The 23,743-nt window shown below is 52.1% G+C and overlaps 7 protein-coding genes across 7 annotated transcripts; 1 reads left to right on the top strand and 6 right to left on the bottom strand.

Annotated features, from left to right (window-relative positions):
• On the bottom strand, positions 1–1,186 carry BDV17DRAFT_13154 (uncharacterized protein). The gene is made up of 2 exons (XM_073754150.1): positions 709–1,186; positions 1–638 (listed from the first exon to the last, which is right to left on the bottom strand). The coding sequence occupies exons 1-2, from the start codon at positions 1,032–1,034 to the stop codon at positions 203–205; spliced, it is 762 nt and encodes a 253-aa protein (XP_073621541.1). The 5' UTR covers positions 1,035–1,186; the 3' UTR covers positions 1–202.
• BDV17DRAFT_13103 (uncharacterized protein) lies at positions 1,164–3,286 on the bottom strand. The gene is made up of 5 exons (XM_073754142.1): positions 2,730–3,286; positions 2,604–2,623; positions 2,488–2,524; positions 1,813–2,425; positions 1,164–1,743 (listed from the first exon to the last, which is right to left on the bottom strand). Exons 1-5 carry the CDS (start codon positions 2,917–2,919, stop codon positions 1,293–1,295), a joined length of 1,311 nt encoding a protein of 436 aa, XP_073621540.1. The 5' UTR covers positions 2,920–3,286; the 3' UTR covers positions 1,164–1,292.
• A 956-nt stretch (positions 3,287–4,242) lies between these two features.
• Positions 4,243–6,090, bottom strand: BDV17DRAFT_13078 (putative neutral amino acid permease). Its single transcript, XM_073754134.1, has 4 exons — positions 5,032–6,090; positions 4,894–4,974; positions 4,450–4,825; positions 4,243–4,365 (listed from the first exon to the last, which is right to left on the bottom strand). The coding sequence occupies exons 1-4, from the start codon at positions 5,929–5,931 to the stop codon at positions 4,325–4,327; spliced, it is 1,398 nt and encodes a 465-aa protein (XP_073621539.1). The 5' UTR covers positions 5,932–6,090; the 3' UTR covers positions 4,243–4,324.
• A 675-nt stretch (positions 6,091–6,765) lies between these two features.
• On the top strand, positions 6,766–11,088 carry BDV17DRAFT_13058 (Hydantoinase/oxoprolinase-domain-containing protein). Its single transcript, XM_073754132.1, has one exon. The coding sequence runs from the start codon at positions 6,865–6,867 to the stop codon at positions 10,942–10,944; it is 4,080 nt and encodes a 1,359-aa protein (XP_073621538.1). The 5' UTR covers positions 6,766–6,864; the 3' UTR covers positions 10,945–11,088.
• BDV17DRAFT_13065 (uncharacterized protein) lies at positions 11,089–13,873 on the bottom strand. Its single transcript, XM_073754133.1, has 6 exons — positions 13,725–13,873; positions 13,299–13,658; positions 13,091–13,243; positions 12,971–13,044; positions 12,394–12,924; positions 11,089–12,327 (listed from the first exon to the last, which is right to left on the bottom strand). The coding sequence occupies exons 1-6, from the start codon at positions 13,753–13,755 to the stop codon at positions 11,233–11,235; spliced, it is 2,244 nt and encodes a 747-aa protein (XP_073621537.1). The 5' UTR covers positions 13,756–13,873; the 3' UTR covers positions 11,089–11,232.
• Positions 13,874–14,804: 931 nt separating this feature from the next.
• BDV17DRAFT_13053 (class I SAM-dependent methyltransferase) lies at positions 14,805–16,073 on the bottom strand. Its single transcript, XM_073754131.1, has 2 exons — positions 15,677–16,073; positions 14,805–15,624 (listed from the first exon to the last, which is right to left on the bottom strand). The coding sequence occupies exons 1-2, from the start codon at positions 15,815–15,817 to the stop codon at positions 14,947–14,949; spliced, it is 819 nt and encodes a 272-aa protein (XP_073621536.1). The 5' UTR covers positions 15,818–16,073; the 3' UTR covers positions 14,805–14,946.
• A 741-nt stretch (positions 16,074–16,814) lies between these two features.
• On the bottom strand, positions 16,815–19,371 carry BDV17DRAFT_278791 (arrestin family protein; the record flags this gene model as incomplete). Its single annotated transcript, XM_073759596.1, has 3 exons — positions 16,815–17,471; positions 17,519–18,582; positions 18,642–19,371. The coding sequence occupies 3 exons, from the start codon at positions 19,369–19,371 to the stop codon at positions 16,815–16,817; spliced, it is 2,451 nt and encodes an 816-aa protein (XP_073621535.1).
• Positions 19,372–23,743: the final 4,372 nt, after the last annotated feature.

Genomic DNA, 23,743 nt, shown 5'->3' with positions numbered 1-23,743 from the left:
CTCCGATCGCTCAATCGGGAAGGTCTGAGCCCTGATTATCAGCTGCCTCTGATTGGTCAGCTGCCATTCTTCAGGCAGCCACCTGGCAGAGAATTACTCTGCCAAGGCCTTTATCGGAGCCTTAGTCACGTATTTACTCAGTGCAAGGGACTCTCTCTCTCCAGCTGTCTCATTGGTTTCGATCTACTCCTACCTCAACTACTTAATCAGACCACGATTCCGAGGTGCGCCGGCTGTGGCTCGACCGACTCCGAGTGGAATGGTGACGATGATGGCGAGTACGGCGCCGACCATGATGCCCATGCCCATGCGAGTGCGAGCCGTGATGCGAACTCGAACTCGAACTATGTCCGTCATGCCTGTTATCCCTCATCTCATCCACCGTTTTCTCCAGAAAATGCCCCAACACTGCACCGCCGATAGTCCCCAGCAACCCATGGCTCTTCTTGTGACCTAGGTAATACCCCGCTGCGCCGCCAGCAAGAGCGCCTCCAAGCCCGCGCTCACTTTCGCCTTCACCGGTCTCTCTATGTCCCGAGTGGTCTCGTCCGCGGCTCAAAGAGGTTGAAGACTCTCTAGGTCTAGAGTGTCGGGAGTGTGAGCGGCGACGGCGTTGGTGATCGCGATGCGAAGCCTCGCTGTAACATGTTAGCTTTCCAGGTCTTCCAGGAAACAGAAAGGGTTGAATCTGTGGTAAGTAAGACATACTAATACTCAGCAGCCTCCCCGCGTCGAGCGCGCGGTTCATAGTGGGGACTCAGCATGTTCTCATCATGCCCCCAGTCGTTCCTGTAGGGGTCCGGGGCGGATACTGCGAGTTGCTGATCGCGGTATCTATCCTGCGGATCTGGCTGCGGGGTTCCGACAACCGTTGGACGTGCGAGGTACATCTGGCTTTGTTCTGACGCAGCGTTGTACTGGACGTTTTTATATTTGGACGCGTGATGGTTCCCCTGGTCGTGGTTCGGCGCGTAGTATACAGAGTCTCCCTGCGTAGGCGCGTAGGCGTGCTGCGCATAGTAATGGTCCGACATGTTTCAAATATGATTATTGTAATCTGCGGTTTAGGGTGCGACCTGAAGTGGGCGGCGCGAGCCTTATATACCCCGGAGTGTGAATGTTTGCTGCCGCCGCAAGTCCGGTGACGATGTCAGCGCATGACCTCGATTCACTTGACTCATTCACTCATTTGCGTATGTTTCACAAGACTTGAGTAAACATAAGAAATGTATAGTTATACTTATATCCTAATGAATTATCCAATCCCAAGCCAAGCCCTATGTACCATGAATCTATTTCACGTACTCATAACTCTGCTCAACAACCACATCCTTGTGAATGACATTTCCACCAGCTCCACCACCAGCTCCACCACCAGCTCCAATAGCCAACCCAACACCAACACCAACCCCCCTTTCCCCCAAGCTCTCCTCCGACCCCTCGCGCCTCCGCATCTCAGAAGCACTAACCGACCTCTCCGCCTCAACCGTCGAAATCAAGCAAGCCTGGTCCGTCTGCTGCCCCAGGTGCGGCGGGAACGCCCCGCCATGATTCCCACTCCCCTGCTTCATGCTCGATAGTTTATTCCAGCTGCCCAGCTCGTGGTTGTGGCTGCGGCTGTGCTTGTACCCGTAGCTGCGGAGGTAGCTGCTGCTCTTCTGCGACTTGTTTTTGAGTTTTGCGATGTACGTGCTTAGGGCGGGAAGGCAGGCGCAGATTAGACCTATGCCGGCTTCGGCGTTTCTATAGGACATTGCATCCGTCAGCTCATGAATCAGGGATTGAAATGGGGAATGGTAAGAGGGAACCCACGCAGTAAGCACAGCATGAATCCAAAACCACGTCGTATCATTCGTGACCCCCTGCACAACCATCATATGAAGCCGCCAGATACTAAACGCCGTAGCGAGCCCGCCCGCCCCCAAAATCCCCAGCACGCGCAGCTTCTTCGTAACGCTCATCTTGAGACTCCAAAGCATCGGCACTGGTAAGATGAGAATCCAAAAGTCAGACACGATACTTATCGCCGAGTCCGCTATAATAACCTTGCGCTGGTCGATGCACGTCCCGCCGTTTTCGACCCCGTACCAGTATGCGGAGATAGGCTTGCAAAAGAAGATTTTTATGAATAGGGCGGGGATGTAGTAGAGTAGTAAAATGATGATGCTGACGTAGATGATAATGACTTTTTGGCGGTCGGGCGCGAAGATCCGGAGCATTACTGTTAGCAGGGCGAGCTTGATCACGAAGACCATGGGGACGTAGATGAGGGTTACAGCGTAAGAGGCCTGGATGGAGGGAATTATTGTTAGGGCTAGCTCGTTTCTCATTTTCTTTCTCGGTATTGCTGGGCTGACCTTCTGAAAATTGATAAAGTCGCCCTTGGAGACGTCCCAGGCATGGTAGCCGCCGCCGTAATTGTTGACTGTCCGGCTCAATGTTAGAAAGCTTCCTTGGTCAAGAGGTGAGAAGAGATCTTATACATACGAATAAGCATATTAATACAGAAACCTATGAAAAGCACCTATCAAGCACCATCGTCAGTTCGTCCTACTAGGTAAGCCATATCTTAGACTTCCAATTTGGGGGTGGGGGGTACACACCCATCCAGCAAGCGTCGTGTCTAGAGCAAGTAGTTAGTAAATCAGCACCGAACGAACACTTCCAAACATCAACTCCCCTAAATCGAATCTCGTGAAAACAGGGATGTATAAAAAGGAAAAACTCACAATCCTCCAACCCGAACCCGTTCCTCAGCCGCAGCTTGATGGCAACTCGCAGCGCCACAATAATGCTCACGACAACAATACTCACAATCTGCGCTGCGAGGTTCACCGTGTGTAGGACGTCCTCTGGGTTCTCCAGGTTCGAGACTTTGCCTGGTGGCGCCTCGACGGCGGGTTCTGTGAGAGAGGACATGATGAAGCTGTTTTGGAATCGAATCGAATCAGCTAAAGGCTAGACGGCTAGGTCACCTGTAGTGAAGCTGATGTTGGCTTTTGATGTGACGAGATTAAAAAAGGCAGTCATTAAGTGATATTAATGAAAGTGGTTGTGGCTGTAGCCCAGAGCTCAAGGCTCGCTGAAGAAAGGCATCGAGGATTCCAAAGACAAAGATGATGAGGAAAGATAAAAGGGAGACTAAGTAAAGTTGCCAGTTGGCTTACAACCGGGCTTTGAGTTGAATAATAACTAATAGAACAGAACAGAAGAAGAAAAACAGATGCGATGTATAGAAAAAGGAGCGACGTTAGCAGAGACCGGGGGTTCGTGCAGAAAGCAAACCAAAACGGAAGGCCGACAGGGATCAGGTCATAAGGTAGCGGTCTCTGAGTCTGAAGTCTCTGAATAGTTCACATTCACAGACGAATCTAAAGGACCAAATCTACGGAATACGCTGCAGAATCGCCCCCAAAATCAATTCATCAATCCTTCAAGGTAGAAACGTTCGATCAGGAGATTTGCCCGTACCCCGGTACTCAAAGCTCGGATGGGAAGGGGGAGAGGGCGCCCTGCAGACCAACCCCCAGGCAGAGTGACATTGCCAGTGCTCAGGAGTGCCATGCGATGCAAGCCGTCTAACACCCCTCAACCCGCGACATCACATCCATCGCGCAGCATGCCGAGAGCGTCTCGGAGAGCGTTAGCTATCGGATGTATCAGGTGCTATCCACAAAGCAGCAGAGTCCACACGGCACGGACAGCCCGGACGGACCGGCCATCTTGGGAGCCGGGGATCGGAATCCTGCTGGGGCGGCTGACAGGAGCGTTCAACTGGGTGCGATGGGACCAAGTCACGAAAGTACGTTGATTTGCGGTCGCTGGGGTGCGGGCGTTTCAGCGAGAACCCCGGTTAGACAGTTTTGTAGACTATCCTGTGAGTGCCGGTGGGGTGGGTGGCGAAGACTAAGACACAAGGCTGGCTTAGCTGGCTGGCGGGTTTGGCATCTGGTTGGGTGGAAGGATCTTGATGCCTGTCGAGATGGCGCTGGCGCTACAGGAATCGGCGGGCGACCTACTCAATTTAATTAGGGCTTTTGTACTTCTGCGCTGTTCCGCAGCAAGACCGGGAAGAACGGTAACAGATTAGCATCGGCCCCACTTCATTATATGAATCGAGACTCTGTCAATCTTCTCCGGAGCCACAAAGGGACTGTCTAGTATTGAACACAAATTAAAGGATTTATAATGGTCTTAGCCTGCAGAAAGTCGAACCCGACGCCTTCCCCCCCCCCCCCCCCCTGCATTATGTACACGGGGGTTGTCAAGTTCCCTGACACATCCGGCAAGGGCCCTGGATCGAGGCCGATGATCGATGAACCGTTCACGACGAGGCCGAGTTGTCCGCACAACTGAAGGCCGATCCTGTTACCTGTCAGTCATAATCCTCCTGTGGCGAATCAAGCATGTGGGTACTCCGGACCGAGTACGCGTAGAGTGAGCACTTACCAATCAGTCCAGTGTCGTATGCTTCAATAATCTGCATGACAACGCCATACGTCGCGCCTACGCAGAAGAAGAGGCCCAGAAGTACTAAGCCAATGTGGAGCAGGTACACTACCTTTTGAACCAAGGACCCCTTCCGGTAGTGTCCGTGATCGTACAACCATAGCCAGCCGGGAAGGCTCATGGCGAGGGGAGCAAAGCACACCGATCCCACAAGAGCAATGAGGTAGTTGAATATGGGGATCGCAGAGGCCAGAATGAATGCCAATGCACCGAGTATGATTGTGCTGCCGAGCCAGGTGCCCCAGTGGATGAAGGTGTTGGCTTGGAGATGGCGCGAATTCGCGAGGATTCGGACAAAGACGTATTTTGCACCGACCTGGTTATAAGAGTTTTATGATTAGAAAAGGCAATCGCATGAGTAGTGATAGAGTGCTTGGTACTTACGTGAAGATACAGCGTACCGCTCACAATCAGCCCGATCAATGCAACACCGTAGGAAACCATCTTGATCGTTTGCCCGGCGCTCTATACAAATTACTGCCATCAGCTGCTGCTTGAAAAGGGAGTAAGGAAGAAACATACACCCAGCGACGGACTGGCAACCCACATCCCACACCACCGATAAACAACCAAGCTGAAAGCGAGGTAGGACGCTGTCACCAAGGCCATACAAAGATACAGCGCCTTCTTGTAATCCTTCGGGTTCTTCATCTCCGAGATAACCGGGAGGAAGGCGCTCGTGCCAGCTGAGGAAACAAAAATCGTGCACGACGCAACCATTCCAGCCGCAAATCCCGGGTTGTTGATGTTGACGTAGCCCAGGTCGTACGGCCCCTCCTGGGGTGCAGCAGCCGGCCGGTCTCGAGTCGTCACTCCAATGACGACAATAAGCACGGCGATATAGATGGACAAGAATCCCACATAGCTCAACCAGCCGACATGCTCGAGTTTGCGGATCGAGGCCGTGGCAACAATTACCACTGTCGCGATGAATGACCACCAGACCGTGCAGGCTGCGTGGTGGGAAAGAGCGTTCAGCGCAGTCGAAACACCAATGATTCCACTCCCCGTCACCAGAACGTAGGCAATGATAAACAGTAAGCCCGTGGCTTCCTTTGCAACAATACCTCCCGCGACCTCGGCCATGTCCGCAACAGAATGGCAATGCGGGTGTCTGTTGCGAAAGTTGCCCAGGATCACGAAGCAGTAGGTGTTGAAGGCACCCCAGGCCACGATGCTGATCGCACCGCCCACGGCACCGAGCGAGTACAGTGCCGAGGGCATTGACAGCACTCCCGTCGCGAACAGGATCTTGATAAAGATCACCGTCGCATTGAACCAGCCGACCTTGCGGAAATTGACGCCAGAGTCGGTCTTCTGGAAGACCTCGGCCTCTTCGCTCTCGGCTGCCAGCGATCGAGGGCTTGCGTGCCCCGAAGAGTCGTAGGCTCCATGGGCCTCTGCTTGCTCCTTGTCGTGCATTGCGGTGAAGATCGAAGGAACGGTCTGAGGGGATTTGTGTGCGCAAAGGACGGGGCCAGCTAGCAGTGTAATTTCCAGGCCATGAAACCAGCCAGATGAACGGCAGCTTTATATGACAATGCGATTGATAACGGGGGCGTCCATGCTGTGGCCAACGGTCAAAATGCAGGGAGCATACCTACCTACTCTGTTAGGACTGTGGCCCGCCTGCCTAGAGACTAGGCCACGCAGCTCATGCACTAATGCAACCCTTGCAGGGTTCTTTTTTCCTTCGGGGTCTGGAAGTCGAACATCCTGAGTCAGGGAAGGGACAAGAACCTTATGATCCTGGAGGATTTGCCGCTGTCTCATAAGTAGTGATATTCATCTTACTGTCAATTGCGTGGCTGACTGACTCGACTTGATTCGCATCCTTGCAGGTTGTATGAACGCAGCGCCGTTGGGGAACCTGGGGTAGAGATAAGTGATAATCATGCATGCATGCAGGTGATAAGGCCTTTGTCTGTTTCAGATAAGACGGAGCTCCGACAGTCAAGATAGCAACTTATCCCAACTGAGGTCCAAGTGCCAAACGTCCTTACAGTAATTGTCACTAAACGTTAGCATGGCTCCAGCATAGTTAGTATGAATCCAGCCGTCGGTTCCCACAACGACCGGGCGATGCAATCCACCAGTGCTCCAACCCCGGCTTCCGATTCGTACTTTGTAATAATCTCCTGTCTTGGAGGTCTGTGGAGAATATACCGAGGGTTGTACTATGCGATTAGACCTGTTCATAGCTTGAGCAGACGTAGTAGCACCACCGGTGCCATGCCCCTCATTCCCGCCTCTTTATCTCTCCCTCCCCCTCATCCCAGCTTCTCTTCGCTCTGCATGTGGCAGTCTTTCATTTTCACCCTCCTTTCTGTTATCTCTTACCTCAATTGAATCCCAATGCCATCCGCAACAACAAACCAGGACGGCTACCGTCTTGGAGCCGATGTAGGCGGTACCTTCACAGACGTCTACGCCTTCACCCCCGATAACCAAGTTGCGCGCGCAAAGGTCCCAACAACAGTTAAGGATCAAAGTATCGGAATCAAGAACGGCATCCGCAAGGTGCAGCAAGCGCTCAAGGACCGCTTCGATTGGGACGGCAAGTTCCAATTCATCCACCACGGTACGACGGTCGCGACGAATGCCGTCCTCGAGGGCAAAGGCGCAAAAACAGGCCTAATCGTGACGGCCGGTCACAAGGATATCCTGGCCGTTCGCCGGTCGCAGATTCCTGGAGGACTGGGCGCTTGGCTGCACTATACCCCGCCGGACCCAATTGTGCCGCTAGAGAGAGTGATACAATGTCATGAGCGGATGTCTGTTGATGGGAAAACGGTGGATGGTGTGGACGTTGATGCGCTGAGGGCTGACCTGAAGGCCTGGGCTGGGAAGGAGCGACCAGAGGCCGTGGGAATCTCATTGTTGAACTCGCACTCCAACAGCGAGCATGAGGTTTTGGTCGCAAAGGTGGTGCGCGAGGTACTTGGCTCTGATCTGACAATCATTTGCTCGAGCGACGTGCTTAGGGAGGTTGGCGAGTATGAGCGGACGGTCACGACGTGCACCAATGCGCTCGTCAAGCCTGTTGTTCAGACCTACCTCAGCAACTTGCAAGACTTGCTTGCGGACGATGGCAACACAATCCGAATTCTCAAGTCAGATGGTGGATTGACGAGTTTGGGTCTTGCCGGAGAGCTCCCGGTTAATATTTTGATGTCTGGTCCTGCTGGAGGTGTACAGGGTGTAGCGGACGTCGTTACGCGAAACACCCCGTACAAGAACTTGATCACCTTCGATATGGGTGGAACATCGACTGATGTCGCCATTATCCACCAGGGCAAGCCCCAGCTTCGTCGCGAAACAGTTGTCGGCTCACTCACCGTTCGGTCGCCAGCCGTGGACATTCGAACTGTGGGAGCCGGAGGTGGTTCCATTGCCAAGTACATGAGCATCACTGAGACGATGCGCGTCGGGCCAGAGAGTGCGGGTGCAAGCCCTGGCCCTGCATCTTACAACAAGGGGGGAAGCGAGCCAACTGTCACGGATGCCAACCTCGTCCTGGGTTACCTCCCAGAGACCCTCCTCGGAGGAGACTTCACTCTCAACGTGGAGGCTGCGTTGGCCGCAGTCGGAGATATTGCTAAGCAAATGAAGTTGTCGGTGACTCAAACCGCTGAGGACATCGTCAATTTGGTCAATGAGACTATGTACGGAGCGCTGCGCCTAGTTTCCGTCGAGCAGGGCTATGATCCTAAGGAATTTGCTCTTGTTGCGTTCGGAGGTGCCGGTCCGCTGCATGCTAATGCTGTGGGCAAGCTCCTAGGAGCCTGGCCGGTCATCGTTCCCCCGTCGCCTGGAACCCTATGTGCCCTGGGCGATGCCACGACAAGGCTGAGCCACTCTCAGTCATTGTCTTTCATCCGCCTTCTCTCAACCACGACCTCAAAGCAAGTTAAGGAACAATTCGACCAGCTCGAGGAGACATGCAGAGAGACGATGCAGGCTTCGAACTCGGGTCAATCAATGAAGCTAGACATGAGCTACCATCTAGACCTCAGATACCGAGGTCAAGCATTGAATCTGACGGTTGAGCTGGACGCTCAGGATCTGCTGCTGGACGACGTTCCGTGGAGGGAGGTGCTGCAAGCAAAGTTCGACCAGCTTCACGAGCAGCAATTCAAGTACTGTCTCCCCAACTTCGAGCTAGAGCTGATGCGTCTCGAGGTCGTTTCCGTCGACGGTTCTCCCGGCATTGATATTCCTCAGCTTAGCAAGGCCGTATCAAGCGAGCCGCCTGCCGATGCGTTGGTCTCGAAGAAGCAAATTGTCATCGAAGGGCAGACACTTGAAGCCACGCTGTGGGACCGTGAGAAGATAAGCCGTCAAGGTGTATACGTGGACGGCCCAGCCATTATCACGGAATTGGACAGTAATACCCTCATCCTCCCCGGATGCTATGGTGAAATCGATTCCATCGGTAACATCCTCATCCGCCCAACCGATGATACGACGAAGGAGCAAACTAAGGATGAGACTGCGGAGCAGGCCCTGGAAATCGTACAATCGACACCGCTGATCCCCACGCTGGTTGCCTCCGCCCTGGCTTCCATTCGCAGCGAGATGGACACCCTCATGCTCCGTTGCAGTATGTCCCCTGCTATTCGTGAGCAGCAGGATGAGTTCAACGTCATCACCACTGCCGACGGCAAAATGCTTGTTGGACAGTTCGGCAGTTTCATCACCCAGTTCCTCCGCGCGTGGCACGGCACGATTGAGGAAGGCGATGTCTTCATCACCAACGATACATACATGATTGAAGGAGCCGTGACGCACTTGAACGACGTGATCGTCCTCTTGCCCATCTTCTATGAGCACAGACTTATCGGTTGGGCGTCGCAATTCGGGCACCTGACTGATGTTGGAGGTATAGTCCCTGGCAGTATGTCCATCAATGCCTCGTCCATTTTCGACGACGGTGTCCAAATCCCGTGTATCAAACTCTATGCAAAGGGCACTATGAACACCGACCTGGTCGACCTGCTATGCCGCAATTCGCGCCAGCCCGACTGGTACAGGTCTGACCTTATGGCTATCATCGCCGCGTGCCGAACGGCAGCCTTCCGAGTCTGCGAGCTCGTCGTGCGCTTCGGATGCGAAATCTACCTCGCGGCATGCTCTGAACTCCTCCTGCGTAACCGCACCGCCATGACCAAGATTATCGAAACCGACTTCGGCGACCAGCCGAGCACATTCACTGACTTCGTTGATGACGACGGCCACGGTCACGGCCCCTGGGCGCTAACATGCACAATGACCAAGATCGAAGGCAACAGACTCCTCTTCGACTGGAGCGGCACTTCCCCACAGAGCGACCACAGCATCAACTTCTACCTCTCCGAGACCATGTTCCGCATGTTCATCGGCTACTACATGATCGCAGCCGCAGCCCCAGGAACCGTCATCAACGACGGCTTCCACGACCTCATCGACATCCATATCCCGCAGGGCACAATCCTGAAACCCGTCCGACCAGCCCCCATCTCCTGCCGCACCCACCTCATGGGCCGCACAATGGACGTCATGCAAGCGCTGATCGGACAAAAGAACCCCATCTATGCCGCCGCCGCAGGCTTCAGCGACTCCCCTCACTTCTTCTACTCCGGCTACAAGCCTGACGGCGAATGGTACCAGCTTTACCAAATCGGATTCGGTGGCGTTCCCGCCCGCAACGCCGGCGATGGCCTCGACTGCCACTGCCTCTTCCCTGCAATCAAGTCCATCCCCACGGAGATCATCGAGCTCAACTACCCGCTCCGCATTGAAGCCAACGAGAGCGTCCCCGACAGCGGCGGCCCAGGCTTCTACCGCGGTGGTAACGCCCAGCGCACAAGCTACCGCTTCCTCTCCCGCGGCGAGTTCAGTTTGCATGATGACCGGTGGTTCACAAAACCCTGGGGTATCCGGGGCGGTAAACCGGGCGCTAGATCAAGCAAAATCTTATACCGCTACTCGCAGTCCAAGGATACTCCGCCCGTCGAAGTCCTCCCCTCAAAATGCGACCATATCCGCGTCGACCCCGGTGACCTGCTGGAGTGGGTAACATGGGGAGGCGGTGGCCTCGGAGACCCATACACTCGTCCTGCCGAAAAGGTAGCTCTTGAAGTCCGTCGACGCCTCGTGACCATCAAGGGAGCGCGCGAGAATTACGGTGTTGTCGTTAACCCCGACGACCTGAGTGTTGACGGGGCCGCGACTGAAGCGCTGAGGAAGGAGTTGGTTGCTGCTCGTGGTGAGGTGAATATGGGCTATGATCGCGGTGGGAGTCTCGAGGAGTTGAGGGAGTCTTGTCTTAGGGAGACGGGTCTCGCTGCGCCGGAGCCGCAGTGGGAGGTTGAACTTTATGGGCCGCACGTGAGCCTTCCGTATGTTCAGGAGTGGTATGCGCGTATGAAGGAGGTGAAAGGGTGGGGACTGTAAATAACCTACTGAGTTTTGACTGAGAGGGACACTCGAAGAATCTATGGCTGTACGTACTGTTGTTTATGTTAAGATGTATCAGGCTGCGTACACTTAGTATATCTCGAATAAATAACACATTGGTATTCGTAATATAGCACAGAAAAAAAAATTGGAAGAGACGAAATGAAAGGCCAAAAGTACTCCAAGATAAGGTACATGCGTCCAGCACAGTATAGCTCCTGGCCAGAAGATAAGGAAACACATTAAGGGCAGTTGTTCAACGGAAGAATTCCAGCAACGGTTTGTTCATTGACTGGCTGACTTCCGAACTCTCTGAGTAACCCAATCAGATAAAAGAGAGTCCAACTGGCTATTCATCTCCCGCAACCTCTTGCTCTCGTCCTTGAATAAGTTGCCAGTGATTGGGTGCTCAGGGCCAGCTGGAGGAATGTTCGTATTGTCGTAGACAATGACGTAGAGATCGCGGAGCTCGTTTTCGTCTTCCAAGTACGAGCGCAAGCTAGCATCGCTCCAGGTCGGAGTCGGTGCTTCAACCGGTGTTGCCTCGGCCCGCCTACTGTCAGTGGTGCCAGCAGGGGATAAGGGAGGCGACTCGGGTGAGGGTGGTTGATCTTCAGAAGGCGGTAGATCGGTGGTTAGCCCTGGCACGCTAGGCGAGCGCTGACGTTCCAAGGGCGATGATGTGTTGATAGGCGATTCCAAATACCGTGCCTGGTATTCTGGCGCTTGCTTAGGAGGAAATCTCTGCGGAAGCGATGTTACAGACGAATTCGCCCCTTGGCTAGGCGGTAGCTGTCGATCTCTCGAAGCATCAATAGGGGACATTGGTGAAATCGGTGACGTTGGTGATGTTGGTGATGTTGGCGATGTTGGCGATGTTGGCGATGTTGGCTTCTTGGAAGGACTCGGTGTACGGACTGTATTCGACACGTTCTTATCCGACTCATAAGGTTTGGAACGCGAGGATCCAGCAATCTCTTCCACTTCGTCCAATACAACTTGGCGTATTGTTTGGTCTCGCTGGGTTTCCCTTGATGATACTTCCTTTTGCGGCGACGTCTCTTCCTTTGCTGTTTCCCGGATTGCCTCTGGGGGTTGTTTCTGAAGTTTGCTGGTTTGTCTTTGCGGTGCGACCTGTTTGGCAGGACGCGCTTCGGGCGAGGATACAGATTCGTAGGATGTCTTCGGAGTTGGTGATGATCGAGACAGCTCACCCGAATGCTTCTCCATATCTTCACCGTCATCGTCGGCTGATTTGGACTTCTTGTCCTTTCTCTTGAATAAGCCGCTGAGCATCCCGGGTTTCTTGTCTTTGCGCTTCTTGTCTTCTTTCCTCTCATTTGAGTTGACTTTATCGAGGGCTTCTAGGCTAATGCGTGGCTACAGTACGGGATCAGTCAGCAGCTATTCGGACGAACTCAAAGTAAAGATGACGGTTTCACGTACCTCTCTTGGCTCGCTTGAAGCACCTTCGTCGCGCAGTAGGTTCGGAGTAAGTGATATCTTCTTGGTCTCGGCAGCATCATCTTTGAAGAATGAGTCTGTGTTCCTAATGGTACCATTCCTTGACCTGTTGGCAGTGAGTTCAGAGGAAGTAGGAGAAAGAGCTTCTTCTTCTTGTTCGAAGAGCTCCTGACTTGACCGCTGCTTTTCTGGACTGGCCGCAACAGGTTCTTGCACCTCTTGTGTGTTCTGCACTTCTTCAGCACCTTTATCACGTTGTGATTTGGGTCGCAGTGGTTGGACAACAATGTCTTGATTCTGTTCCTCCTGTTGTTCGTATTCTTCACGCGCATATTCGTCGGTGAATGAAACGTCGTCATCGTCGGCCTCGTCTTCTGTCGAGTATTCAACATCGGATGCTTCGATATATGTCGGGCTGGTGAATGTGACTGTCTTCGCATTCCGCCGTCGCATTGCCTTCTTCAAAGGGTTCTTTGACTTCTCTAAATTATCTCCTAACATTGTTGCAGAAAGCTTGTCTCGTCAGTCAAATCCGAGGTATTAGTAGTAAAAAACCTACATCCACATTCCGGTGCTTGTTTAATCGGGCCAATCTCTCCGTTGGCGTTTCAATGTGCTCAGCAGGTAGATATCCTACGCCAGTTAGCTCCGACCTTGAAATCTCCAGATCCATACTTACCAATGCTACCATCCTTCACGATCCTAACAAGCCACCAATAGCTATTACTGTCATCCAAGAGAACCATATTATCTCCTTTCGACGCGTTCGCTTGTCCGTCCACAGTCGCAACAAAATTATGCAGCGCGTAAACAAATTCAAAGTTAATGTCATCTGGTAAAGTCAGTGGCGGTGCCCGCGTGGAGATAGTATGCCTCGCGCGACATACCGTCATCAATAGAGGGAGAGCTCGAAATTTTGTCCATGAGTTCATCATCCAACAGATCGTCGTCCTCCGCATCGCTCTGTTCCTCATCTTCGCGTTCTCCTACACCACCGTCGCCCTGGTGAACTCCAAGCCCGATCTGAATGTCGTCTGTATCATCATAAATATCAATTCCGTCATGGTATCCATCGGCCGCCGATCCGCGGCCATCGGGACCGTGCGTAATCTCACTTTTAGAGTCGTGGGTGGCATGGCGAACTTCCTTCTCCTGATGAGGAGCGAGACCAGTTGCTTCGTCCGTGTGTACGGCATGTGTATGATCCTTCGCGGAGGGAGCGTTGTGGTCTTGGAGATCAAGCGTATCTAAACACCAAGCGAGTCAGCAACGCAGATTACTAGATCAAAAAAGCACAAAGGGATAGCCCATACCAGCTCGTACAATTCGAGGTCTAGAAGTCATATTTGCGGTGTTGCGTGGACAAAACGTATTCCGGGTTTTCGACAAAGAAACTTAGGAGATCAGGAACATCGGAAGAAAGGAGTTCAAGCCGCAGCATCTGAAACTGGAAAGTGAAACCGCAGACAGCGGAAGTGGATAGCGCTTCAAGTGAAAAGGAAGGAACCTCGTAACGATCGAGATCAATTGATAGCGAGCTCGCAGAAATGAACGAATGCCATAACCAGCGGCGGGGATTATTATTGTGAACAAGCGGAGGGCAGGAGTTTCGAACCACAGGACGAACTTCGAGTGCTCCGAGAGTAGAATAACAGGCAAAAAGACCCCAAGAAAGAGAAAAAAAAAACCGTAAACGGCGAGAAAGGAAAGAAGAAAGACGACCTAGAGCCGCGGTCGAACAAACGAAGCTCGAAGTTCCCCAGACTGTCGAGACATTTGGAAAGGAGGTCCCAGATCAAAGAGGCCCCGGTTGAAACGCTCCTTGCGCGCGCTTATCCACCGTGGCCCCCGTGCCGTGCCTGGGGCGGTTACTGCCGCTAGCCCTGTTGGGATTAGCGCCACCCAAGCTCATCTTATTCTCGGCAACAACTGCAGCAAATCTCAATTTCCCCTTATCTCAGGACCGTTCTCGATCCTCTTCTGCAGGATATTCTTCTTCATGTGTCAAAGGGTGCAATTACGCCGACTACTATGACCAACAATGTATCCGCTACAGCCGTCGTATTCTTGCTTGCAACCTGATCATATGCTTTGGTCAATACGACGATCAACCCCGCGAGCCACGGCCCACGAAAGCATAATAACAGCGATACCACCCCTTACTCTTCCAAGAGCTATTGACATCCGCATTCCAGAGCAAGGTAACCTCTGTGCGTTAGCTAGCTTGACCAATCGATATATGCCCATTTGAAGCTCAGTTTTATACAGCAAAGCCACCCAAGCTCGATGAGCAGGTGAATAGAGATCTAAAACCTTGCACTGCAGTGCGACATCGGCTGGGGTACACTTCTTTGTAAAGCTGTCCCCAATATCCCAAGTCTTTACTGGCAGTCGTCTTTAGGATCGACATCCAAGGAAACCACAACCAGAAAAGTCACTCCGGCGTAGGAGGTTACTCTAGTCATTCAGAAGGCAAATGATTCTCGAGAGCTACTGAAATTGGCAACTATTCAACTCTCGTGGCACTCCACCAAATCATTCGCATATGGCGTCTCCCCGTGATGCATCCTTGTTTTGCTGAACCACATCGTCGGTCGTCAACGACGCCTCCACCTTCCACCGGGTACGGGTGATCTCCTCGATATCATGCCACATGCCCTTCATGGACTGGATAGTATGGCGGTACTGCATCCCATCACTGAACCCGGTGAGGGGGTACTCACCGGCAAAAAGACTGCCCATTTGGCGACCTACAACCATGACACCAGGCTTGTCACGGAGCAGACGCACCAACCGCGTCGCAACCTTCAGCTGCGTCTCATAGTCCCAGAGATGAAGGACGGAGCTAGCAAACACGATATCTATCTTTTCGCCGAGTGACTTGGCAAGAGCCTGGCTGTCATTGTCGTCCGTGAGGTTCCCCAGGGCAAAAGTTGCTTCTAGCCGGTCTTTATCTTTGAATAGCTGATATCCGAGATCGATGAATGGCTTTTCGATGTCGAGGCCGAAAAGCTGGTGGCTGGAAATGCCCTGGTGCGCTAGGTATCGAATTCCTTGTCCAACACAGCATCCTGCATCCAGCAGGCCAGCTTCGGGGTTGTTGCGCAGGTATTCTAGGATACGCTCGCGGAGTGGGTGACGTTTGATGTGGAATGAAAGGAATCGCATCTGGCCTATACATGGATACGGACAGACCTTGAATGCGTCATCCCGCTGGTATCGAAGTCAGTTCGAGACAAAGGACAGATCAGCGAAGGGCACGAACCAGTGTCAGCACATGGGGAAGGACGTCCTCAGCCTGGAGGCCACTGTAATCCTCCAATAACTTCTGCGCATCTGGGTTAATGCTCTTGACGTCCTTCTCGTACCAGCTGGGCTTCTCATCGTCGGTTGTCGCCATGGTCATAGGTCCAAGTCTAAGTCAAGTATACCACTCACAAAACTGGATGGAATCGACCCCATAGTGGGATCCTCCTGGAACTTAAAGGAGCAGCAGTAGTACTCCATAATTCAGCTTGCTAGAACCTGGAAGTTGGAGCAATGGAAGGCTGAGTACCAGACTAAAAGCAACCGGTGGGTAACGAAGTGGAGAATGCGTTCAGCTCAAAGGGAATCAAGCCTTTCAGATCTCAAGCCAGGTTCTTGAGATTGGAGTTGCCTAGCCCGAACTGGCAAAATGGAACGCCTAGAATTAGTCGAGGACAGAGTGAGGACAAAGTACGAGTTTGATCTTCGTATCTACTGAGACTCCGTGCTTCGTTGCCGTTGGAGTCTTGGGGCGCCATTCCATTTTATCGCCTGGAGGAAAAACTAGCTGCAGGCAGGATAATCATGAAGGAACATTCTGGTATTATTGAGATGTCGATTGATGGTTCGATACCTTCAGGGTAAATGATTGCTTTCAAGTTTTTACACTGGTCAGGATCGACTCCAACTTAGGTATCTACTTACGTATAGGTAACTCTCGTCCATCGCTGGATTAAAGCCGATTAAACCCAACGACGGTACTTCGCCTAAGGGTCCCACGTGACAGGCGGCAACGCTTTGCATAAAACCCTGATATGAATTCAAGCTCGGGATAAGTCGGTCTTCTAGAAGGAGCACTTTGAAATAAAGGTAATGCATGGGTATGTATGGATAAATATCACCAATACTGCGCCTGTTTTATACTCAATTCAACCACACAAGCAAAAAGAACAGATACAGTGGCCGCAGCCCGGGAATCACAAAGGAAATTGTATATAAAAGTATAGAAAGTATAGAAAGTGGCTGTATCAAACTCCTCCGACCCGCTCCGTATCGGAAATGAATGAATTCGTGACGTCGTAACTTTATTCGTCGTTCAGGTCGTAGATATAGATGTGGATCTGGATATATACTGTTTATAGCAGTTGGGGACGAATCTAGACGACCGATTCGTCGAGGCGCACCCACTCGCGCGGAACGTCCATGCTGCGGTTTACGCGAGCTCCGGGTGTCAAGGGCACATCGACCCGGCCGGAGCCTCGTTCGTCGTCAACACGCTCTTCGTAGGTGGTGAGGCGGGAAAAGTAGTCTTCCAAGACTGCTTCGCGGTCGTTGTCGCCGACTATACTGGTATATTCGGGTGGGGGTGTCATTAGGGGTGGCGGGGGAGGCACGTCGTCGAACGCAGGTGGTGCAAAGGACGGTGCGCGAAGGAGGTGCATCGGTCGAGGACCAGGCTCGCGTTCGTTTCCAGCTCGCCCGTCGGCCTCTGTAGCTAGATGCGCAGCGGGTGGTCGAGCGAGGCCGCCGGACCCGCTGGTGAAGCTTCTAGACACGACAGGCTGCGGATCTTCTCGATCAGAAGTCGAAGGAGTACGAGATGGGTTTCGACGAATGGGGGCCCCAGCACAGCCACATTCGAATTCTGGTGCTGGGGTTGCGGGCTCTGAATTGGGCGATGTATATGCGGGAAGGTAAATGTTTCCTTGTGTAGCTTTGCAGGAGAGGAGGTGGAAAGGTGAGTCGATGGAGATTTCGAAATGTCGACGCTTTCCGGGGTCGCGCTCGTCTTGCTTAGATAGACGGAGGACGATCTAAAAGCTGTTAGTGATGAAGTGTCAGTGAGGTGCAGAATACATACCTTGATCCAGTGGTTGATCTGGATGTTCTCGTACGTCGTGTCGAAATGCAAGCGTTGCGACTCGTCCCGGTTCCTCATCTCATGACAACTCGGAAGCTGGACATTGAATTCCATCTCCGTCGGGCCGACTGCAGATGCACTATCCAAATTCCCAAGCAGATTCGTCCGACCGCGTTCCACAATTTCTTCCCCTCGAGCGGCAGCAGCGCGTTGGTCCCAGTCAATGCCGCCACCAGCCATAACACGCATTGAACTGCCAGGATACGTACTGGTACTAGCCTGGTCGGCGCGCTTCTCGAAGAGAAGAACCTTCTTTGCTGGCTGGAACCGGTGGACGCTCTTGTCTGCAGTCCAGTGCTGGATATTTTCTGAAACATAAACCTTGATCCTATGGCATTCAACCTTTGCCAGAGGAGTGAGCTTGAAGGCTATAGGAATCTGAGACCCAAGCGGGAATGATTTGCCAGAGATGACAATATCATAGTGCAGCTGGTCCTCCCAATTCCGAGAAATGGCGATCGGTTCGACCTGTTCGAGCGAGCCTTCGGCCGGTGTGCGAATAACAGGTACTTCCAGGTTGCCCAGCAGGTTCGGACGGAAAGCACCTGAGCGTTCCACGATCGCTTCCAAATCGTACCGCACGAATCCGAGTTCCGTCTTGATCGTCTCTGGAAGGGATCCGTCGATGGGGAACTCAAAGCTGTATAGATAATCGCCGGCAGGGAACAGTCGGTAGTTGCGCTGGGGCTGAGACGGGACCGTTGGCGGTGCATCACCTTTACCAAAACTACGCGAGTTGTTGGACTGCAGAGACAAGCGCTTCGCTTCCCTGGCAGTGAAACCGCTATTTCCAAGAGACGTTGTCGATCCACTATTGCTAGAGATTTCTCTGACCGTCGTGGTATTGTCCTTGCCGGTAAACAAGCTTAGCGGTTTGGCGTGTTTGTAAATGTGGGCACCATAGTCATTTTGCATAAGAGCTGTATCGCCGTTATTAAAGTAAATCACTCCATGAGTAACGAGATCCTTCTTGTCGTGGAAATGAATCTTTCTGGGTGGAATGCCTATGGAGCGAAGACATTAGTACGGGCAAAAAACCTGAAACGAAGCCGGCAAAACGTACCATCGGGCCAATCGGTCTGCGCCTGCCCTCTGAAACAGATGGATATTTTCTTGACCTTGACACTTTTTGACACCTTCAAATGTAACTGTCCTCGAAGAATAGCAGATTTTTTGGTAGAGGGGTCGTTCTGATCGTAGCCTTGGAGGAAGAGGACGGGTTCGGTGAGGGCGATGCCCACGGAGATCCCACTACCCGTCGCGACGGTCTTCTCGTTGGGCAATGAGGGGAACGGCGCATGATCTGGGATGCAGCCTGGCGACGGCCCGCGGGACACGACGACTGAGGAGTTCGAGGAAGAATGCGAGCGCATTCTGCCCGGCTGAATGGAGGGGGCAGCAAGCATGTTGGCATCGTCTGGGGAAAGGATAACCTCAGAGACAGGACGATGACGACGCGGACGAGACATGGGTGGGCGAGCCTGAGCCTGAGCCTGAGCCTGGGGCGGCGCTGGAGATTGGACGGTCCCTAAGCGGAGAAAGCGCTTTGCGTTTTCCCGGGGACCCGCCAGCTTTCTGAAAATAGACCCGCGACCAGCGAGCCCGGCTTGTTTGGGGAATTGTTGGGTCGCGAAATCGGCTTCGACGGCCGTCGACGAGCCTGAGCGGCGATGGCGTCTGCTGGCTGGGCGCAGACTGGATAGGAGAGGAGGTTCAGGCGTCTCGCAGGGTAATTGACTGTTTGTGGCGGTGACTGTTCCTGGTAAAGGCTGAGGCGCATGAGCAGTTGTCATCGTGAGGAGCGCCAATCCAAGGGCATTATCTGGGCAGCAGAAATAAACTGAGGGTGAGTGCGAGGGTTCGCAATGTTCGAGGAACAAGAGATTATTGAACAAAGTATAGAGATACAGACGAGGGACAGGGACGGGGCAGGCGGGAGTATAAGAATGACAAGGGACGGAAAGAACTTGAAGTTCCAGAAACCCTGCAGAGAGAAAGGAAAGAAGGACAATAATAAAGGGAAAAAGAACGCAGAAAAGAAAAACAAAGACGCAGACCCTCTTGTCAGGTTTCAACATTGAACTTACTTACCGCTATGGAGTATGGAGCAGTCTCAGACGCTGCAAAAGGGAAATGAGGGATTTGCGGTGCAGGGCGGCTTCAAGATCTGGAGCTGGAGCTATCGGTTTTGCATTATTGGGGAGCTCTATTGGTTTCAGTACGAATTTTACGCTTGCCCAAGCCGCACCTGAGTCGTGCGACCTCTTGGGCTGCCGCTTCTGCCTCGTTGCTTTTGATTTTCCCTTCTGAGGAGGATCGACAGCGCAAGGAGCGACTTGATGGTGGTGTGCGTGCAGGGTGGTTTAGGACGGCAGCGATTCAGTAGTAGTGAGAGAGAGAGAGAGCACAGCCTTGAAAAAATACAGTCTCGAGAGCTGAAGACAGGTAAACTGTGTAGAGTCTGTGATGTATGGGTGACAAAAGAACAAACACAAGAATGACAAGAGTGAGGCGGTGCGGAAGGAAGACTTTTTCTTTGGGCGCTCAGGACGCAGGATCATCAGACTGGCGCCAGAATCCAAACAAGAGCAGGAGATGACGAGGCCGAGGAAGATCGGTACGCTCAATTGCAGGCCTGCTATCCGGTCATCCGGTGGGCGAGATTCTGGTTCGTTCCGTGAGGAAGAACTTTCGATCTCAGAGAGAGCACAGGATGACGACTGTTTTTAGTTAATCCTGATGTTCCCACCGCATCAGTGGCGGTGGCCTATATCCGCTTCGACTCCGTAGTCTTTGATTATTGTCATTGTATGCCCATGTAATGATTTACAGCTCAAGCATCCGAGAATTACCCAAACAGGCCTGGTCTGGCCGGCTGGGGAACTCCTCGGGATGACGTCGGATCGCCTTCTTACTAACTTAAGGATTCTAAAAAGAACAAAACGGGAATACCGGCAAGCTGCCCCTCCAGCCCAGTCCTCCACAGTATTGAATGTCTTCCCTTCATAGGCCTCTCGTGCAGTCTCTTTGGCGTGCACATGCCGGAGTACGTACACCATCCGCGATCAACACCGCCGTCGAGCTCAGCGACGCAGCCAATTCCTTGGAAGCAGCCAGCCTTACTATACCACAATGCTTGTAGGTAGTCACAGATAAATGCGGGGATCTAGCGGAATCCTTTTCACGTCAGTTGTCTCTTGACACTCTCTCAGATGGTGACATCATGATCGAGGTCTCGCCTCTAGCGGGCTACTTTAGCGCATCTGTCACCCGCTTCTATGGGCCCTGAACTTTGGGCACCACTCAATCGCCTTTCCCGACTTACTAAGGCAACCTTTGCAATTCTAAGAACGCGTTCTGGGCTCTGTCTCTGAGTCTGGGTCTTCATTCTTCGAAAGCCAATCGCAGTCCGGAGTGTCGGTTGCTTCTTCTGGGCGAACGGTCGGAGCCCCGGGTTCACTTCGGTTTCGTCGGTGTCTGTCAGATGTCAAGCCTGGAGTGTTTATCATTTTAGCTGCGGGATGCATGATTAGAACCGATGCGATGGCTGGCAGTCGGTATCGAAATTGAAAATTACTCGGCAGAACGGTAGGCCTAGAAGCAGAAACCAAAACATCGCATCTATAGCGAACACACTACTATACATGTTGTATCAACTTGACAAATGAATGTCAGTGAGCAGACACCTGCCTAAACTTGTAGACTTGGTTCATTCTTATTACCTGACGAAAACAACGTCAACCCCCAATGCTTGCATGCATCCATTTATCAATTCAAGCCTCTCACTCCTACGGACCGAATATTCGTGGCGACAAAGAATGGCAATTTATCCTGGTTATAAGCAATTGAACCCTATCTATGTGTGCCATATTTGTTGTCGGGCTGAGTTTCATTCCACACTAGGAGTAGGGACCTGCAAACCCTGAACATGTGCATCCATTTTTTGACTTCCGATGCCGAATATCGAACCTTTGGCCTTGACAGACGATCTTCAGCGAGGTAGGTTGCCTGGAAGATGTCTTCTTGACCATAGGATTCGAAATTAATAGAGCTTTGGGGGGTAGAGTGCTGTGTTGGCTTGTCTTGCTGTGTGATGTAGGGCTAAGAAAAATTGGAAAATATATATATATTAGCGTATACAACCTTCAGGTCACCCACGCTGCTACTAGGTATTCAACAACTTATGATAGGAGAGAAATGCTCCAATAGCAGAAGTTGGACCTAGGGTACCCTCGCTGCAAGAGTACGCCTCTCTTGATAGACCATGTTTCTGAAGGAACCTGGAGCAGGGAAAGAGATAAAAGGTGAGAACCGACTTGGAAACCTTTCAAGGAGAAAGATGGCCTTCTTACTAGTAGATGGGCATTACCATCCGTCGAGGGGACGCGGCAAATTGAGTGTCTGATATTCTTACCCGCGTCAGTACTGTATCTATTTGATATACTCCATCTGTTGAAGACTTGGGGAAGAACGCACCGGTGAGGGCCATATGTCCCCAGGTTGCACGGTAAAACAACGCATGTTGGGAATCGTTTTCATTTGGCGTAGAGAAATCACTATGTTCCGGATCGTCGAACACTCGCGTATTAGTATCCTCGTAAATCGCACGCCATAGTTGGTGCTTGCAGAACATGGTCCTGTTCGCCCACTTCCCACTGCCACACTTAAGCAAGCTCCTCCCATTCTTGCACCAATGCAAAATAAGATCGTCAGGTAGGTCTTCTGCTTGATACAGAACTAGGTCATGGATTGGCGAGCCCTGCAGGAGGCCTGCGAAGTATTCTTTGATCCGCATCTGCCAATAATCATCAGGTTGTTCAAAAATCGCGATGATCTTCCGTGCTTTTTTAGATGTCCTATACCCACAGCAGACAGTGTTGATACTGCATCTAAAGCAGTAAAGCTCTGTTGATACCCGTTTACTCACTTTATTTGAGTCTGGCTTTGGGTCATCTGGGAGGAGGCCCTCCACGATGCAAAGAGGGTTTGGTGCCATGAGTTGACTGAGTGTTGTTTCTCGGTGAACTTGTGGGCCGGTTTAAACGAGTCGTGATTCATTTCTGACAATGAGAGGAACGGGAGACTGCTTGAGAGAAATCGAAGAGGAAGAGAAATCCGTGGTTTACGTAGCCAGAGGTCCGCAAAGTCTTCTTTGTCCGATGTGTCCCCTTATCAACTTTTGACTTCCAAGAAACTGCCTCGAAAACCCTTAGTTCCTGCTTTGTCTTTCATGATACGTTCCAGATCCCGATACTTGAAGGCGTTCAAAGATCCTTTTTTTTGGTACAAATATTCATGGTTCAAAGAGGAACATTGTTCTGTACAACCTCGAATCTGCTTTGTTCTTCAGAGACTTTGTGAACTTGACTTGGATGGATCTCTCGTAAAATCTAGATGGAAAGTGCCCTTGCTCCGACAACGATGGCTGTTTCCCCTTCTTGGTCTCATAACAAAGTAACTGTCAAAGATTTCAGCTCCGGCCCTTTGTTTATAGGCATCGTTCAATAATATATCATTTCCGTCGACAACGACAGAAACTGTCGTCGTTGTCGGTGTCGATGGCAAAGACCTCCCTTTGCTTCTTTGCGAAGTCGGTAAACTGTACCTAGTACGGAGTAGAGCGCAGCCAGTGTGTATTCTACACAATGCCACTCCGGTGCTGGGAAGAGCGTACTGGTGTTTAGATTTCTGCCAAGGGCTGGGAGCTCCATAAGAAGTACTTGTGAGGACAGTCTCCGATCTGACCATTGACGGAGGCGAGTGCTACCCTGGCCATTGGCATTAGGACGATGGAATGGGGTTGTAAAGCTGGTTGAGTTGGTACGTCGCCGGTAACCATTAGATGCGCCGCAATAGCATCCAGTGCTTCCACCCACCGATACTATGCCCCTATTCAAGACTTTGAGCCTCTTCAGAGCGCGTATTTAGTGATGGAACAGTGGGTGCTCGCGACCTCTGTTGACAGTTTCGAGCATTGGCCGTCGAAGACTGTTTCTGGGGAGATCGGAGGAGTGAGACGGGTTCGAGACAGTTATTTCTGTAGTGGCTTGCTCGAAGCTAGATTCAGGGGCGACTTGCGCCGTTAGGCCACTGCAGGAAAAAGAGATACAAAATTTCATGGAGAGAATTACGCGTACCTACGGGGCCGCAGGATGGAGTTGGTTG

Source organism: Aspergillus undulatus (assembly GCF_047715775.1).
Source record: "Aspergillus undulatus strain CBS 261.88 unplaced genomic scaffold BDV17scaffold_1, whole genome shotgun sequence".
NCBI classification, from domain to species: domain Eukaryota; kingdom Fungi; phylum Ascomycota; class Eurotiomycetes; order Eurotiales; family Aspergillaceae; genus Aspergillus; species Aspergillus undulatus.
The sequence above is the reverse complement of the archived record's forward strand: the minus strand, read 5'-3'. Positions and strand labels throughout refer to the sequence as shown.